The 20,269-nt window shown below is 33.6% G+C and overlaps 2 protein-coding genes across 10 annotated transcripts in view; one reads left to right on the top strand and one right to left on the bottom strand.

Annotated features, from left to right (window-relative positions):
- Nucleotides 1-205: 205 nt before the first annotated feature.
- On the top strand, nt 206-14,613 carry LOC306867901 (uncharacterized protein). Of its 9 annotated transcripts, none has more exons than XM_079413854.1 (7): nt 206-250; nt 448-504; nt 1,261-1,298; nt 1,376-1,439; nt 1,733-1,897; nt 2,057-2,123; nt 14,072-14,613. In XM_079413854.1, exons 3-7 carry the CDS (start codon nt 1,264-1,266, stop codon nt 14,116-14,118), a joined length of 378 nt encoding a protein of 125 aa, XP_079269980.1. In that variant the 5' UTR covers nt 206-250; nt 448-504; nt 1,261-1,263; the 3' UTR covers nt 14,119-14,613. The 9 variants fall into 9 exon arrangements, with proteins under 9 accessions (XP_079269980.1, XP_079269976.1, XP_079269979.1 ...); XM_079413851.1 differs by having other exon boundaries at nt 224-250; nt 14,079-14,613; XM_079413850.1 differs by lacking the exon at nt 448-504 and having other exon boundaries at nt 14,079-14,613.
- Nucleotides 14,614-14,782: 169 nt separating this feature from the next.
- The window catches only part of LOC306867900 (cadherin EGF LAG seven-pass G-type receptor 2-like), a gene marked incomplete at its 3' end in the record, with an annotated part of 59,707 nt that continues 54,220 nt past the window's right edge, over nt 14,783-20,269 (bottom strand). Inside the window, exons 27-33 of the mRNA XM_079413845.1 lie at nt 18,852-18,978; nt 18,664-18,774; nt 16,975-17,102; nt 16,524-16,600; nt 16,286-16,447; nt 16,051-16,200; nt 14,783-14,991 (exon numbers count right to left, since the gene is read on the bottom strand). Of these exons, the coding sequence (XP_079269971.1) occupies nt 14,783-14,991; nt 16,051-16,200; nt 16,286-16,447; nt 16,524-16,600; nt 16,975-17,102; nt 18,664-18,774; nt 18,852-18,978 (964 nt within the window). The remainder of the gene's footprint in view (nt 14,992-16,050; nt 16,201-16,285; nt 16,448-16,523; nt 16,601-16,974; nt 17,103-18,663; nt 18,775-18,851; nt 18,979-20,269) is intronic.

The following is a 20,269-nucleotide window of genomic DNA, read 5'->3' as shown; positions in this document are numbered from 1 at the left end:
GCAGGCTGGTTTATGATTCATAATCACGACAATCTTAGTAAAATTAGCTGTTTTATTAACGATATGAGGTTCAAGATTATATTTTATTTTTAATTGTACGGGGTGTGATTTAATTTGACGACTCTTGTTAAAATATATAGGTCGTTTTTTCAATTATATCGGCTACTAATGTCTTTTAAAGATTTAATCGGCGCGCGGTTAACTCGAGGCGCGCATGCGCAGTGGAGCGCGATAATAACGGATTTCTGAGGTGAGACTTTTACAAAACAATAAACATGACAATGACGTCTGTTTTCATTTAAATGTCAATAACAAGACTAATATTGAGATGTGACAAGAAACAGATGATCGTGATCAGAATATGACTCGCGCGTCTGAATCAGGAAACAAAACATAAACAAGAGTGCGACAGATATTAAATATGAAATCAATTATTTACTCTTCAAGGGAAACCTAAACGATAAAGTTCTTCATTAAAATTAATCTGCTCGGTGGTTTGTCGAGGTAAGTCTTTTCAGCCGTTCATTTTTAACTAATTGTGACCCTGGAGCACAAAACCAGTCATAAGAGTAAATCTTTTTATCTGAAGCTGAATAAATAATCTTTCCATTGATGTATGGTTTGTTATGATCGGACAATATTTGTCTGAGATACAACTATTAGAAAATCTGGAATCTGAGGGAGCAAAAAAATCTAAATATTGAGAAAATCTCCTTTAAAATTGTTCAAATGAAGTTCTTAGCAATGCATATTACTGATCAAAAATGAAGTTTTGATATATTTACAGTAGGAAATGTACTAAATATCTTCATGGAACATGATCTTAATATCCTAATGATTTTTGTCATAAAAGAGAAATGTATAATTTTGATCCATACAATGTATTGTTGTCTATTGCTACAGATATACCTGTGTTACTCATGACTGCTTTTGTGCTGCAGGGTCATAATTATATATGAGATTAAGTTATTAAACTTTATTTCGATACATCTGACTTTATTCTCAAAATATTATGGCTTTCAGCTATGACTATATTATTATTATCATTATTTACATGTTACAATTAGCCATGGTTTTAATGTAAAAGTAGTATTAACCGTGTTTTAGTTTTCGGCTTTGATTGGATTGATTATCATTTATATAACCATAGTTTTACTACAAATACCACGGTTAAACTTTGGTTAGTGCAGTAAAGCATGGTTAATTCTCACAGGGTTCAGATCAGTTTCTGAGTGAATTGTGTGTTTGTGGTGTCTTCAGGTGATGGCGACTCCAGTAGATCCTCAGACGCCTGCAGCGTAAGTCCAGCAATATCTCAACATTAAGATGAGTTTATGATACAGTCACACATTAACGAGCGAGTGTTGGCACGCAGATCAGAACAGAAGAAGGGTCACGTGACGTTTGTGGAAGTTTCTCCTCGTGATGAAGATCAGAAGGTATTTATCGTTACTTTGGAAATTACAAGTTACCGTATTTAAATTATAATAAGTAGTGTAACTATTTCAATTACTTTATGAATGTAACGGATTACTTTTCTAAATTTCTAATGTTTTCAACTGATAATGAATCTGAAGCATGTAAAGCAGTGACATTAATTTAGTAATTAAATGACGTTACTCCGTTACACTTGAAGTGGATCAAAAGTTGTGCTAAAACTGAGAATGTTCCGTTGATGAAGTTCAGTGATCCTCTTCAGCTGTAGTTCCTCCCCAGTCTCTGGTGTGTGCAGGAGTCAGCGGAGGAGTGCGGCGCTCATCTGTCTGTCTGGTCGGCCGGTCTGTTCATCAGTAAGTGGCGCTCGGCGCACCGCAGAGGAGTCCGAGCCCGGCTCTATACAGACGACCCCGAGTACAGACGTGTGCTGAGAGAGCAGGAGCTGCAGCTGAGATCCACCGTGAGCCTCAGCATCACTAACACTCAGCTCTTTATACTCCACTCAATTTAATACTAATTCCATTTCTGGATGATTTAGTGATGAATCTACACAAACTAACACTCTCAGTGTAGAGCGCAGAGAGCTCAGGTGTGTGTGTGTGTGTGTGTGTGTGTGTAGGTGCCGCTGCCGCTGGGGTCTGCCATGGAGGAAGAGACGCTGCGGATTCTGCTGGACGTGGAGAAATGTAACGCACAAACACTCAGATCACAGATAAACACACAGACACATGAACGTGAATGAAACAAAATAATGTTTTAGATCCTTCCTGAGTGAATATTACGACTTTCTCTCACTCTTTGAATTTCTCTCTTCAAAAAAAAAAAAAATGCTCTCCCAACTTTTTTCTAAAAAAATTGTTTCGTCAAAAAAAAAATCTTTCATCCAACTTTTTCTCTTCAAAAAACTTTTTCCCTCATTAGAAAAAAAATTCTCTCATCAAAATGTTTTCCTTTCATCAAAAAAAAATAAATTTTTCTCTTAAAAAATTTCCTTCTCAAATCAAATTTTTTTCTCAATTTTTTGATCAAAAATGTTCTGTCATATGACAACAAATGCCATATTAAATGTGTAACCTGATGTGTAACCTGATTTGATTGTGTACATGTGTCATTGAAGGGCTGGATTTGATGCTACAGCGACACCTGGTGGCTGAGGGTAATAGAGCGCTAGCAGTTCCCTGTCTCTCCACATTTACAGAAAAAACGTTTTGAAGAGAAAAGCTTTTTGAATGAGAGAAAAAAAAAAAGTTTAAGTGAAAAACCAATTAGTTTTTTGAAGAGAGAAAAAAATCTTTTTTAAAGGAAAAAGTTAAAAAAAGTAAAAGTAAAAAAATATTTTTTGGTGAGGAAAAAAAATGTAGAAGTTTAACAGAAAAATGAAATGGTTTTTTGATATGCATAAAAAAAAAGCATTTTGTGAGCATTCTCTCACAAAATGCTTTTGATAAGCATTTTGTGAGAGAAAAAATGTGTTTTTTTACGAGGGAAGAGAAAAAATGTTTTTATGAGAAAAGTTTGAGAGAAAAGTTTTTTGAAATTTTTGAAAGTGCATTAAAAAAACCCTCTTCTTTGTCAAACTTCTCATAAAAAAATAAAAAATCGTCCAAAAAAAAATGTATCTCCTAAATTTCTCAATTATTTTTCCTCTCATCAAAAAAAAAATTAAGAGATAAAAAAAAAAAAAAAAAAGTTTACGAGGAGAGAAAAGTTTTTTGATGAGAGATTTTTTTTTATGAGAAGTTTAAGTTTGAGAGAAATATGAAAAGTTCTCTTTGATGAGAGAGAGAAAAAAAAAGAGAAATGAGAGAGAAAAATAAAACATTTGTGATGAAGGAAAAAAAAACTTATGAGAGGTTTAAGAAAAGATAAAGAATAACAGATTTTTCAATGAGAGAAAAAAGTTTTTTGTGTTTTATTTGGAGACGGAATCAGGAAGTTGAATTTAGAATCTAGGACAAAAACAGTTTTTCACCTTGATAGTTTTCTTGCCGTTGTGGTCGAGGGCATCTGCTGTAAGGTCTCGTGTTCAGCTTACAGACGTCACCTGGGTCCACATCACGCTCTCACCGCAGACGCTCAGAGACGAATCCAGACGCTCAGAGACAGAATATCTGCTAAAAGTGTGAGAGAGGAGCAGAAGACGAGCGTCCAGAACACCAAGAGCGACTGGAGCTGCTGGAAAACCCAGAACAACCCTTAAACACAGACACCAAATCCTCATCACAGCATCATTCTGTCACCGACAGACGACCTCTGACCCCAGAGGAACCAGATAACACCAGCGGTTGATGAAAAAAACAGCGACGCTACATATTAAAAACAAGATTTACTTCAAGTCAGTGTGTTTGACAAAGCGTCTCCAGCCCAGACTGATTCCAGTCATACACAGAAATACAGGTATAAAGGATGGAAGCTTGTTTCTGCCACAGAAGGAAAAATAGAACAAAGCTAACAGTGACTTTTTACTAAAAATTCAGAGTAACAAACTTGCCATGGAGATTTCACATCTCACAATTTAGATTTTTATTTATTTCCTCACAGTTCTGAATTTACATCTCACAATTCTTTTTAGTTTCCACCACGGAAAAAATTAAAATAATAATATAATAAAAAATGTAATTGCAACTTTCTATCTCACAATTCAGTGAGTTTACATTTCACAATTCAGACTTTTTCCCACAAAACTGTTATAAACAAGTTTACATCGTGCAATTTTGACTTTTTTCTCAGATTTCTGAGTTTATATTTAAAAAAAAAAATTGTTTCCAACATGAAATAAATTTAATTAAAACTTTTTATCTCACAGTTCAGACTTTAAGTTTATATTTTGCAATTGTGAATTTACATCGTGCAATTTTTTCCGCAATTTATTTTTTTCTGTTTCAAACAGTATATAAAAAAATTCAGACATAATTGCGACTTTTTAATCTTACAATTCTGATTTAATTTTTTCCAAATTGCAAGTTTATACGGAGCCCTTTAAGGGACATTGTGGTGGAAAAATTTTGGGGTGGGAGGAAAAAATATTTTTGAAATGTTTGCGTTCCCTGGAAAAGATATTTGCGTTCTGTCACAAAACCAGTTGAGTTCAGACGGTTTACTTTACAGCTTGCAGCAGTTCCTACAGTGGACTCAAAGCAATCAGTCAGTGCTTAGTTCAAGGCATGGTTTTGGGATATTCTAAAACGCTTAATGCTTTAAAACAGTGACATTGCAGGACCAAATTCAATAATAATAAAAGGTGATCAAATTATTAGGCTATATTAATAATATTAGCCTACTAAGCAGAAGCCCAGAATATGAACGCCCTGCACGTAAGCTTTGTCTCCCCATAAAATGCTTAATGAATGAAAACGGTGATTTAAAAATACCAAATCCATTGCATTCATATTCTGGGCTATTCTGCTTTATTAATAGTAATATTATTAATAAGGTTAGGAGTATGAACCTTTCATTAGCCTGCCTTCAGCGCTTTCTATGGGGAAGAAAAGGCTTAACGTGCAGGGTGTTGCGTTCATATTCTGCTTTATTAGTCATATTATTAACAAGGTTATTAATGTTAGCCTAATCATTTTTATCAGGATTTATTATTATCGAATTTAATGTCTGTTTTGAAACATTAAGCCACATTAGGTGTTTTAGAATGTCCCTAAACCGTGCCTTGAACTAAGCACCGACTGTACAACTATTACTTTATTGAGTCCAAGTTCAAAACAGAACTCTATGACCGCTCCATTATGAACATACGAGCTGTAACGTAAACAGGAAGAGTTTGTCCGAACTCAACTGGTTTTGTGAGAGAACGCAAAAGTTATTAAAAATATTTTTTCCTCCCATCCCGAATTTTTGTCCCTTAAAGGGCTCCATAAGTTTACATCTCACAAATCAAACGTTTTTCTCTGAATTGTGAGTTTACAATTCTTTAAAGAATTGTGACTTTTTCCGACAAAATTGCGAGTTTTAAACTTATAATTGCAAGTTTACGTTTCGCAACTTTTTTCTCAGATTTCTGAATTTATTTTTCGCAATTGTTTTTGTTTTGTTTCCAACATGGAATAAAAACATAAAAAAATGTAAATCAAAAATCTAAATTTCAAGTTAACATCTCACAATTTTGAATGCGTGTTTGTATCTTTCAACTGGAAAAAAGTCTGAATTGTGGGACAAAAAGTTGCCATTTTTACACTTTTTATCCCATGGTTTAAACACACTTCCATAATAAAGCACTGAGAGCAAAGAAGCGTATGGATATAAACCTGTACAGCATGATTTATGTCATGTTATCAAAAGTCCAAAACCCCATTTGGAGCGTCTTGAAGCAGCACATCGTGCGATAAAATGTTTACTAATGCATTTTCACGCAGTGAAAGCGTAAATCGTGCAGATGTGATTCAGATGAAATGTTTGGATGGGTTAGCGTGTTCTTTGCGTGACGTGTTAAAGAGCTGTACAACACTGCGAAACAAAGGTTTAAATTCACATTTACATCATTGCTAGTCTATAAAATACAAAGGGTTTCTTTCAAAAGGTTTTAAAAGTCAGTCTTTTTAAAAGTTCGTATAAAAACGTCCCCAAAATTTACAAAACAGCTAGTATCAAAAGTGTTGCTCCTCCAACGGTCCGAAATAAAAGGCCCTGCTGGTGGAGAAGGCATCGCGAACACGAGTGGCATCAGCAGTGAAAGGCTTGAATCAGGAGTCAGTTCCTTCTCATGCTCGTCCAGTGATTCGTTCCTTCATTTATCGCTCGTATAGCAGCAGCGCAATCCAGCAGTAGTTTAGCTTCATGTAGGAAATTCCCTGATCTTTTTTTTACTCATTTACAAAATGTCTGTTTAAAGTGTGGTATCGATGCGACGAGAGGATGAAAGAAATTTAAAAAGTGCTTCACTTCAAGTATGTAAACAAAAATGTAAAAAACGACAGATTCTCGTCAGTGTTTGGCACAGAGAATCAGATCAGTCGCGTCATATGTAGGAAAAATCAAACGGAGTGACGGGACGATTGTTCTTCTCCTCGTCATTCTCTTGTCACTCATCAGCATCTGCAAAGAAAAACACACATCTGTCGATATCTGATTCGTGGACACTTTAAATTTTTCAGCGCAAAATGTTATTTTGTTATATATTATTACCCAGCTCTATATATAAAGTTGGATATAGTCCCCATCAAGCTGGCTTCTAAACTCACAGACCTCGGCCTAAACTCCTCACTCTGTGACTGGATTCAAGACTTCCTCACCGGCAGACCTCAAGTGGTGAAAGTTGGCCAGTTCACCTCAAACTCCATCACTCCGAACATAGGAGCCCCACAGGGCTGTGTCCTGAGTCCCCTTCTCTACTCTCTCTACACGCATGACTGCGTATCCTCTCACAGCTACACATCTATTATCAAATTCCCTGATGATACTGTGGTTCTGGGCCTCATCTCCGAGAACCTGACTTGGACTACACACATCCAAACACAGGTTAAGAAAGCCAGGCAAAGACTGTACCATCTGCGACAGCTGAGGAAATTCAGGGTCTCACCAGCAATCCTGAAAACTTTCTATTCAGGGACCATAGAAAGTGTATTGAGTGCATCTCAGTGTGGTATGGAAACAGCTCCAATCAGGACTGCAAAGCACTACAGAGAGTTGTGCGCTTAGCTGAGCGCATCTCAGGGTCTGCTCTCCCCTCTCTGCAGGACATCTACCTCAAACGCTGCAAAAATAGAGCTGTCAAAATCATCAAGGACTCTAATCACCCTGGTAACCGTCTATTCACTTTGCTTCCATCTGGTAAGCGCTTCCGTAGCCTGATGGCAAAAACTGAGAGACTTAGGAGGAGCTTCTTCCCCCAGGCCATCAGGCTCCTAAACTCTAACTCTGTGTCATAACATCACTTGACTCCATGTTAATATCACCATATCAATAAGCTATTCATAATTTTTCTCTACCTCATATTGCTGCTATTTAAATACCCTGTACAACTTTTTTGCACATTCATCTTTATTACTATTTAAGTCAACAACATACTGACCTGCACATTCATATTTATATTTTTTATCTTTTATTTTATTTTTTTATTTTTCTTAATATTTGTATTCTATATAATTGCACTGTTCTTGGAGCGGACCTGACCTACATTTCACTGCTGGTTATACCCTGTATAATTGTGTATGTGACAAATAAAAATCTTGAATCTTGAATATATATAAAAATGTAACCTATTATCGCACAGCACTATATATAAAGTTGGATATATAGTATAGTTGGATATATATAAAAATGTAAACTATTATCGCACAGCACTATATATAAAGTTGAATACATAGTATAGTTGGATATATATCAAAAAGTAAACTATTATCGCACAGCACTATATATAAAGTTGAATACATAGTATAGTTGGATATATATAAAAATGTGACCTATTATCGGACAGCACTATGTATAAAGTTGGATATATAGTATAGTTGGATATATATAAAAATGTAACCTATTATCGCACAGCACTATATATAAAGTTGGATATATAGTATAGTTGGATATATATAAAAATGTAAACTATTATCGCACAGCACTATATATAAAGTTGAATACATAGTATAGTTGGATATATATCAAAAAGTAAACTATTATCGCACAGCACTATATATAAAGTTGAATACATAGTATAGTTGGATATATATAAAAATGTGACCTATTATCGGACAGCACTATGTATAAAGTTGGATATATAGTATAGTTGGATATATATAAAAATGTAAACTATTATCGCACAGCACTATATATAAAGTTGGATATATAGTATAGTTGGATATATATAAAAATGTGACCTATTATCGCACAGCACTATATATAAAGTTGGATATATAGTATAGTTGGATATATATAAAAATGTGACCTATTATCGCACAGCACTATATATAAAGTTGGATATATAGTATAGTTGGATATATATAAAAATCTGACCTATTATCGCACAGCACTATATATAAAGTTGGATATATAGTATAGTTGGATATATATAAAAAAGTAAACTATTATCGCACAGCACTATATATAAAGTTGAATACATAGTATAGTTGGATATATATAAAAATGTGACCTATTATCGCACAGCACCATATATAAAGTTGGATATATAGTATAGTTGGATATATATAAAAATGTGACCTATTATCGCACAGCACTATATATAAAGTTGGATATATAGTATAGTTGGATATATATAAAAAAGTAAACTATTATCGCACAGCACTATATATAAAGTTGGATATATAGTATAGTTGGATATATATAAAAAAGTAAACTTATCGCACAGCACTATATATAAAGTTGAATATATAGTATAGTTGGATATATATCAAAATGTAGACTATTATCGCACAGCACTATATATAAAGTTGAATACATAGTATAGTTGGATATATATAAAAATGTGACCTATTATCGCACAGCACTATATATAAAGTTGGATATATAGTATAGTTGGATATATATAAAAATGTAAACTATTATCGCACAGCACTATATATAAAGTTGAATACATAGTATAGTTGGATATATATAAAAATGTGACCTATTATCGCACAGCACTATATATAAAGTTGAATACATAGTATAGTTGGATATATATAAAAATGTGACCTATTATCGCACAGCACTATATATAAAGTTGGATATATAGTATAGTTGGATAGATATAAAAATGTGACCTATTATCGCACAGCACTATATATAAAGTTGGATATATAGTATAGTTGGATATATATCAAAATGTGACCTATTATCGCACAGCACTATATATAAAGTTGGATATATAGTATAGTTGGATATATATAAAAAAGTAAACTATTATCGCACAGCACTATATATAAAGTTGAATACATAGTATAGTTGGATATATATAAAAATGTGACCTATTATCGCACAGCACTATATATAAAGTTGGATATATAGTATAGTTGGATATATATAAAAATGTGACCTATCATCGCACAGCACTATATATAAAGTTGGATATATAGTATAGTTGGATATATATAAAAAAGTAAACTATTATCGCACAGCACTATATATAAAGTTGGATATATAGTATAGTTGGATATATATAAAAAAGTAAACTTATCGCACAGCACTATATATAAAGTTGGATATATAGTATAGTTGGATATATATAAAAATGTAAACTATTATCGCACAGCACTATATATAAAGTTGAATACATAGTATAGTTGGATATATATAAAAATGTGACCTATTATCGCACAGCACTATATATAAAGTTGGATATATATAAAAATGTAAACTATTATCGCACAGCACTATATATAAAGTTGGATATATAGTATAGTTGGATATATATCAAAATGTAAACTATTATCGCACAGCACTATATATAAAGTTGAATACATAGTATAGTTGATATATATAAAAATGTAGACTATTATCGCACAGCACTATATATAAAGTTGAATACATAGTATAGTTGGATATATATAAAAATGTGACCTATTATCGGACAGCACTATGTATAAAGTTGGATATATAGTATAGTTGGATATATATAAAAATGTAAACTATTATCGCACAGCACTATATATAAAGTTGGATATATAGTATAGTTGGATATATATCAAAATGTAAACTATTATCGCACAGCACTATATATAAAGTTGAATACATAGTATAGTTGGATATATATAAAAATGTGACCTATTATCGCACAGCACTATATATAAAGTTGGATATATAGTATAGTTGGATATATATAAAAATGTGACCTATTATCGCACAGCACTATATATAAAGTTGGATATATAGTATAGTTGGATATATATCAAAATCTGACCTATTATCGCACAGCACTATATATAAAGTTGGATATATAGTATAGTTGGATATAAATAAAAAAGTAAACTATTATCGCACAGCACTATATATAAAGTTGAAATACATAGTATAGTTGGATATATATAAAAAATGTGACCTATTATCGCACAGCACTATATATAAAGTTGGATATATAGTATAGTTGGATATATATAAAAATGTGACCTATTATCGCACAGCACTATATATAAAGTTGGATATATAGTATAGTTGGATATATATAAAAAAGTAAACTATTATCGCACAGCACTATATATAAAGTTGGATATATAGTATAGTTGGATATATATAAAAAAGTAAACTTATCGCACAGCACTATATATAAAGTTGAATATATAGTATAGTTGGATATATATCAAAATGTAGACTATTATCGCACAGCACTATATATAAAGTTGAATACATAGTATAGTTGGATATATATAAAAATGTGACCTATTATCGCACAGCACTATATATAAAGTTGGATATATAGTATAGTTGGATATATATAAAAATGTAAACTATTATCGCACAGCACTATATATAAAGTTGAATACATAGTATAGTTGGATATATATAAAAATGTGACCTATTATCGCACAGCACTATATATAAAGTTGAATACATAGTATAGTTGGATATATATAAAAATGTGACCTATTATCGCACAGCACTATATATAAAGTTGGATATATAGTATAGTTGGATATATATAAAAATGTGACCTATTATCGCACAGCACTATATATAAAGTTGGATATATAGTATAGTTGGATATATATCAAAATGTGACCTATTATCGCACAGCACTATATATAAAGTTGGATATATAGTATAGTTGGATATATATAAAAAAGTAAACTATTATCGCACAGCACTATATATAAAGTTGAATACATAGTATAGTTGGATATATATAAAAATGTGACCTATTATCGCACAGCACTATATATAAAGTTGGATATATAGTATAGTTGGATATATATAAAAATGTGACCTATTATCGCACATCACTATATATAAAGTTGGATATATAGTATAGTTGGATATATATAAAAAAGTAAACTATTATCGCACAGCACTATATATAAAGTTGGATATATAGTATAGTTGGATATATATAAAAAAGTAAACTTATCGCACAGCACTATATATAAAGTTGGATATATAGTATAGTTGGATATATATAAAAATGTAAACTATTATCGCACAGCACTATATATAAAGTTGAATACATAGTATAGTTGGATATATATAAAAATGTGACCTATTATCGCACAGCACTATATATAAAGTTGGATATATAGTACAGTTGGATATATATAAAAATGTAAACTATTATCGCACAGCACTATATATAAAGTTGGATATATAGTATAGTTGGATATATATCAAAATGTAAACTATTATCGCACAGCACTATATATAAAGTTGAATACATAGTATAGTTGATATATATAAAAATGTGACCTATTATCGCACAGCACTATATATAAAGTTGGATATATAGTATAGTTCGATATATATAAAAATGTGACCTATTATCGCACAGCACTATATATAAAGTTGGATATATAGTATAGTTGGATATATATAAAAAATGTGACCTATTATCGCACAGCACTATATATAAAGTTGGATATATAGTATAGTTGGATATATATAAAAATGTGACCTATTATCGCACAGCACTATATATAAAGTTGGATATATAGTATAGTTGGATGTATATAAAAAAGTAAACTATTATCGCACAGCACTATATATAAAGTTGGATATATAGTATAGTTGGATATATATAAAAAAGTAAACTTATCGCACAGCACTATATATAAAGTTGAATATATAGTATAGTTGGATATATATCAAAATGTAGACTATTATCGCACAGCACTATATATAAAGTTGAATACATAGTATAGTTGGATATATATAAAAATGTGACCTATTATCGCACAGCACTATATATAAAGTTGGATATATAGTATAGTTGGATATATATAAAAATGTAAACTATTATCGCACAGCACTATATATAAAGTTGAATACATAGTATAGTTGGATATATATAAAAATGTGACCTATTATCGCACAGCACTATATATAAAGTTGAATACATAGTATAGTTGGATATATATAAAAATGTGACCTATTATCGCACAGCACTATATATAAAGTTGGATATATAGTATAGTTGGATATATATAAAAATGTGACCTATTATCGCACAGCACTATATATAAAGTTGGATATATAGTATAGTTGGATATATATCAAAATGTGACCTATTATCGCACAGCACTATATATAAAGTTGGATATATAGTATAGTTGGATATATATAAAAAAGTAAACTATTATCGCACAGCACTATATATAAAGTTGAATACATAGTATAGTTGGATATATATAAAAATGTGACCTATTATCGCACAGCACTATATATAAAGTTGGATATATAGTATAGTTGGATATATATAAAAATGTGACCTATTATCGCACAGCACTATATATAAAGTTGGATATATAGTATAGTTGGATATATATAAAAAAGTAAACTATTATCGCACAGCACTATATATAAAGTTGGATATATAGTATAGTTGGATATACATCAAAATGTAAACTATTATCGCACAGCACTATATATAAAGTTGAATACATAGTATAGTTGATATATATAAAAATGTGACCTATTATCGCACAGCACTATATATAAAGTTGGATATATAGTATAGTTCGATATATATAAAAATGTGACCTATTATCGCACAGCACTATATATAAAGTTGGATATATAGTATAGTTGGATATATATCAAAATGTAGACTATTATCGCACAGCACTATATATAAAGTTGAATACATAGTATAGTTGGATATATATAAAAATGTGACCTATTATCGCACAGCACTATATATAAAGTTGGATATATAGTATAGTTGGATATATATCAAAATGTAAACTATTATCGCACAGCACTATATATAAAGTTGGATATATAGTATAGTTCGATATATATAAAAATGTGACCTATTATCGCACAGCACTATATATAAAGTTGGATATATAGTATAGTTCGATATATATCAAAATGTAAACTATTATCGCACAGCACTATAAAGTTGGATATATATAAAAATGTAACCTATTATCGCACAGCACTATATATAAAGTTGGATATATAGTATAGTTGGATATATATCAAAATGTAAACTATTATCGCACAGCACTATAAAGTTGGATATATATAAAAATGTAACCTATTATCGCACAGCACTATATATAAAGTTGGATATATAGTATAGTTGGATATATATCAAAATGTAAACTATTATCGCACAGCACTATATATAAAGTTGGATATATAGTATAGTTGGATATATATCAAAATGTAACCTATTATCGCACAGCACTATATATAAAGTTGGATATATAGTATAGTTGGATATATATAAAAATGTAAACTATTATCGCACAGCACTATATATAAAGTTGGATATATAGTATAGTTGGATATATATCAAAATGTAAACTATTATTGCACAGCACTATATATAAAGTTGGAGATATATTTATCTGCATACATACAGTACACTTGTATATATATATACCATGTAGCAAATCTCCACTGTTTGAGTTTTATATTTCATCGCAAAGTGTAACTGTTATCACCCAACTAACCCTATAAGGCATAAAGATAATATAATATCCTAAACAATAACATTGTGATTTTCTAATTGTTACGTGCATCTGTGTGACATTTATATTCTAAGCCCATAGGTGGCGTTGTGGGGGATTTCCAGTCTGCAGAGTCGTGTGATGTCATCAAGGATTCCGGATAAATAGGCTGTGAGGCAACAATGGCGGTCTCTCTCTTTCTGTGGGGCCGCTTCCCTCTGTTCTTGCAAGCGTCTCTCTCATCGCCTCTTTGAGGCTATATTTTTGCTTTTCGTTATGCTTAGGTTCAACTTGTAAATTTGTGTTTTGATATGTGATATTCTTTTTACTTATCAGTTGCGGGTAGTGTATATTTTATTAGTTCACGTTTTGTTTATTTAGTAAGAACTGAGCGAGGGAAGCAGGGGTCCGGAAGACTCACCTATTCTTATTCTTATTTCAGGAGTCAGGTAAGAGAGAACAGCTGCAGTTAGGAGTCAGTTTTCTTAGCTTTCCTACCCATGAGCTGATTATTTTTTCTGTGTTATTATGCACTAGATTATGTCTATAAATATTCTTTGTGAATTGTTGTTTATTATTTTCTGAAGGTTTGAGTTGAATACCGTAAGTGAATTAAATAAGAGGCGTCTTGAAATTCACATCAGGTGTTGTGATTCTTTTCATATGTTCGGCCTGTGTCCTTTATTTAATTGTTTGAATTAACGAGCCTTAAAATGGTTACGGGCCGTAACACTAATATAAATTCGACAGTAGTGACACTGGTGAATCAGTCAAAGTAAGGGCACCGATCGGTGGACGTGAATCACTCACTCAGATTCAGACGAGTCGTTGTCGAGCATTTTTGTCAGTCCGCTCGTGGACGCCCCATTCTGATAATCCTGTCTAGCCCCGCCCCCTCGGCCCTCGCTGGAGGAGGGGCCCCTCGAGGAGGCGGAGTCTCCAGACAGCTGGTTGTGTATGCGATTGATGGCGTTCCTCTCGGCGATGGGCGACAGCTGCTTCTTCTTCAGGATTCCTGCGTGGTCACATGTTCAAATTTAGCACACTTTACCCTGGGCAGCAGCACTTACAGCTAGTCATAGTTATAGTTAGTTATCATTATAGATACAAATAGTTATTATAGGTATTGTTATAATTATCATTATAGTTATTATTGTTATAATACTTACATTTATAGTTATCGTTGTGGTTATAGTATAGTTAATAATATAGTTATAATTATAGCTATTATAATTATTAGGTGTTGATATAGTTAGGTATTGGTATCATTATAATTATATCGGTATCACTTAGGTATTAAGCATCGTATAGTTAAAATTATAGCTATTATAGTTTTAAGTATAGTCTGTTACAGTTATTGTAGTTATATTTATAATTAGTTATCACAGCTATTGTTTTAGTTGTAATATAGTAATTATATATTATAATTAAAGTTATAATTAATTATCACAAATGTGACACTGGAGCACAAAACCAGTCATAAGGGTCAATTTTTTGACATTGAGATTTGTACATCATCTGAAAGCTGAATAAATAATCTCTCCATTGATGTATGGTTTGTTATGATAGGACAATATTTGTCTGAGATACAACTATTAGAAAATCTGGAATCTGAGGGAGCAAAAAAATCTAAATATTGAGAAAATCTCCTTTAAAGTTGTTCAAATGAAGTTCTTAGCAATGCATATTACTAATCAAAAATGAAGTTTTGATATATTTACAGTAGGAAACTTACTAAATATCTTCATGGAACATGATCTTAATATCCTAATGATTTTTGTCATAAAAGAGAAATGTATAATTTTGATCCATACAATGTATTGTTGTCTATTGCTACAGATATACCTGTGCTACTCATGACTGCTTTTGTGCTCCAGGGTCATAAATATTGATATAATGATAGTTATAGCTATGGTAACAGTTATCGTTATCATTGTAGCTATAATTATATAGTTATCGTATTTTTATAATTATAGTTATCATTGTAGTTACCAGTACAATTATTGTTATAGTTATCGGTATACTTATAATTATTGTTAATTAAAGGATATTTCGTCCATTCGCTCGTTCAGACCTTTGTGCAGCGGTGCGCTGGTGTTTGGTAAACTGGGCAGCAGCAGCAGCAGGTTTTCCGTCCCATGATCCTCTGCTCTGTCCTCGGGTTTGGACAGCGTCTCCACCTTCAGACGCTCGTCTGCTGCTCCCGTCTCACCCTCCCAGACATCTGACAGACAGACAGACAGACAGACAGACAGACGTCAGACACGCTAACAGAAGCGCAGAGTCGCGTGAGCCATGTGATGTCGTACCGTGAGGTTTGTTGGGGCCGCCGGTGGCCAGATTCTCCCAGCATTCCTCCTGTGGGAACTCACCCTCGTCTTCCTCGCTGTCGGACGAGTGTGTGGATGCATACGAGCCGCTCTGATCGTCCTCCAGCTCCGAGAGATCGCTGTCAGAGTCTGAGTCGTGATCTACACACAGAGGTTAAAGTCAGCTCACTGTGAGACATACACACGTGTGTGTGTGTGTGTGTGTGTGTGTGCTTACCGTCTATCTGCTCTTTGTCTTTGAAGAGTGTGTTGTGTTCACTCAGACTCAGGTGACTACTGTTCAGATCGTCTCCGCTGAAACAAAACAACACTTCATGAGTGCTTCATTAGTTGATTGCGTCTTTTTTAAACTGATAAAACGGGTTCCCAAATCAGTCTGAATGATTCATTAGTCAATAGTCTGAATTCCAGTGATTAGTAAGAGATCATATGGCTTGTGTGTGTGTGTGTGTGTGTGTGTGTGTGTCTGTCTCTCTGTGTGTGTGTGTGTGTGTGTGTCTGTCTCTGTGTGTGTGTTTGTGTGTGTGTGTGTCTGTCTCTCTGTGTGTGTGTGTGTGTGTGTGTGTGTGTGTCTGTCTCTCTGTGTGTGTGTGTGTGTGTGTGTGCGTGTCTGTGTCTGTGTGTGTGTGTGTCTGTCTCTCTGTGTGTGTGTGTGTGTGTGTGTGTACCGGAGGCTGAAGGGCATGTAGTTCTGATGTGTTTTGCTGCTCTGGGTTCCGTTCAGAGACACACTGGACTCAGCGAACGGCAGATGATACAGACGTCCGTCCACAAAATTACTGTTACAGATAAACGCCTGACGGACAGATGAAGAGATCGTTACAAGGGAATTATTCATTCAAATAAAACACTAAATGAAAACATTGCAAAAAAATTAAAACTACAAAAATAATGTATACATGCTTAAAGTAACATATACAGTTTTTCTCAGTTGCTTTGGTGCATTTCTCGATTCATCCTTAATATTTAAGTATGTGCATTTCAAACAATGTTCTCAAAACAATTCACACAAACAGCAAAGGATTTCCTGCAAAAGCATGTAACTTACTCGAAATCTTTAGTTCATCTCTCATCATAAGTATTTATGTCAATGAACAAATCAGTGTCTTCACTGTTCACAAACAAGTCAAAATGCTTATTCATGTTGTCAATATAACAGTGCTCTCTGTTAGTGTTATCTGATGTGTAGAAAATATGCTTGACAGTTTATGACAACTAGATCAAACATTCTGCATTTAATGACTTATACGATGAACTAATGACCAGATGTTTTGAGAGGTAAGACAATAGCACAGAGAACTATATAATACAACTTTTTATGATGTGCACAAGTGACTAGATGATGTGGAGGTGGAACAAGTAGTTTTGAGAATTTCATTTCTGATCTGAGAAATGCATCATAGCTACTGAGAACAACTAATATTACTACTAATGTCAAAATATGGGAAAAAAATTATATAAACATATATATGCACAAATAAATTTGTACAGCAATGCTGCACTGTGCCCATGATTTGAAAAAGAATTAAAACTCCAGTTATTTATATGTGAATGTGTATATATACTGTATATCAAATTAGGAGACTACTTGAAAATGTATAGTTATGTGTTCAATTAAAGCTTAATTTTTGTTTTATTCTGTAAACTAGTGATGACATTTCTTCCAAATTTTAAATAAAAGTTTTTATTTTGGTCCAAATGTTTAGACCACACAGTGCCAATGGTGTAACTTCAGAAGACTTAAGAAATCAGTATTTGGTGGAATAACCCTGATGTTCGATCACAACAAATTAACATTTCTTAATTTGACCAATTGCATAAATGACAATATTTTCATTTGAAATTGGAAAGAAATGTTATCAGACCTTTATACAATTAAAACAATATTAAGATTTTACTCAAACCCATACCTAATAAATCCAGAGAAATGAGAATGGTCAAGTGGTCTCTTCATTTTTTCAGAGCTTTGTATAGTTTTGTATTTTCAGATAGTGTTTACAATTTACAGCTCAATGTAGCATCACAAATAAAACTAATGGTAACTTGTTATCTTGATACTTACATTTCACTGCTGGTTATACTCTGTATAATTGTGTATGTGACGAATACAAATCTTGAATCTTGAGCTTTTGCACACTGAGTTTTTTGCACGTTAAAAACTAAATACGACCTCACGTTGTGTCAATCACGTTTACACACTGCCTACAAAACTTTCATCTGTCATCAAAAAATTAGGATCAGGCTGAATTTTCTGTGTTTTGGCATCCGTAGCAAGCATTTTGATAAGAAAGGATGACGAATTTGAAAAAAAATAAAAAATTTCAGACTCTGTGTGCAAGAACAGTCTGTAGACTCACGGATGGTTTGGATTTGATCATGTGATCGGGTCGTTTCTTGCCGCAGCAGTAGCGCATGGCGTCTCTTGCTTCTTTATTAAACACCACGCGGAAGAAGAAAATAAACGGCCCCTGAAACACAAACACACACGTGATCATCATCGCTAGGGTCAGGTGTTCTGAGGGACTCTTTGATGAACTCGTGGTACCTGAGCGCAGCAGAATCCAGCGAACAGATAGTGGAAGAGAATCATGTCGCTGTTGACCGACAGCAACGCCAAAAGACAGGTTATCGTCACCAGCAGCAACACGGCACACGCTGTCCGCAGACCCGCCCTGCACACACACACACACACACAGACGCTGTAACAAACACACTACACACACAGACGCTGTAACAAACACACTACACACACAGACGCTTTAACAAACACACTACACACACAGACGCTGTAACAAACACACTACACACACAGACGCTGTAACAAACACACTACACACACAGACGCTGTAACAAACACACTACACACAGACAATTTAACAAACACACTACACACACTACACACTGTAACAAACACACTACACACACAGACAATTTAACAAACACACTACACACACCGACGCTGTAACAAACACACTACACACACCGACGCTGTAACAAACACACTACACACACAGACGCTGTAACAAACACACTACACACACAGACGCTGTAACAAACACACTACACACACAGACGCTGTAACAAACACACTACACACACAGACGCTGTAACAAACACACTACACACACAGACGCTGTAACAAACACACTACACACACAGACGCTGTAACAAACACACTACACACACAGACGCTGTAACAAACACACTACACACACAGACGCTTTAACAAACACACTACACACACAGACGCTGTAACAAACACACTACACACACAGACGCTGTAACAAACACACTACACACACAGACGCTGTAACAAACACACTACACACAGACAATTTAACAAACACACTACACACACTACACACTGTAACAAACACACTACACACACAGACAATTTAACAAACACACTACACACACCGACGCTGTAACAAACACACTACACACACCGACGCTGTAACAAACACACTACACACACAGACGCTGTAACAAACACACTACACACACAGACGCTGTAACAAACACACTACACACACAGACGCTGTAACAAACACACTACACACACAGACGCTGTAACAAACACACTACACACACAGACGCTGTAACAAACACACTACACACACAGACGCTGTAACAAACACACTACACACACAGACGCTGTAACAAACACACTACACACACAGACGCTGTAACAAACACACTACACACACAGACGCTGTAACAAACACACTACACACACAGACGCTGTAACAAATACACTACACACACAGACGCTGTAACAAACACACTACACACACAGACGCTGTAACAAATACACTACACACACACAGACGCTTTAACAAACACACTACACACACAGACGCTGTAACAAACACACTACACACACAGACGCTGTAACAAACACACTACACACAGACAATTTAACAAACACACTACACACACTACACACTGTAACAAACACACTAC

This window comes from Barbus barbus (genome assembly GCF_936440315.1).
Source record: "Barbus barbus genome assembly, chromosome: 49".
Lineage (NCBI taxonomy): Eukaryota > Metazoa > Chordata > Actinopteri > Cypriniformes > Cyprinidae > Barbus > Barbus barbus.
This window is presented reverse-complemented; position numbering and strand designations above follow the sequence as displayed.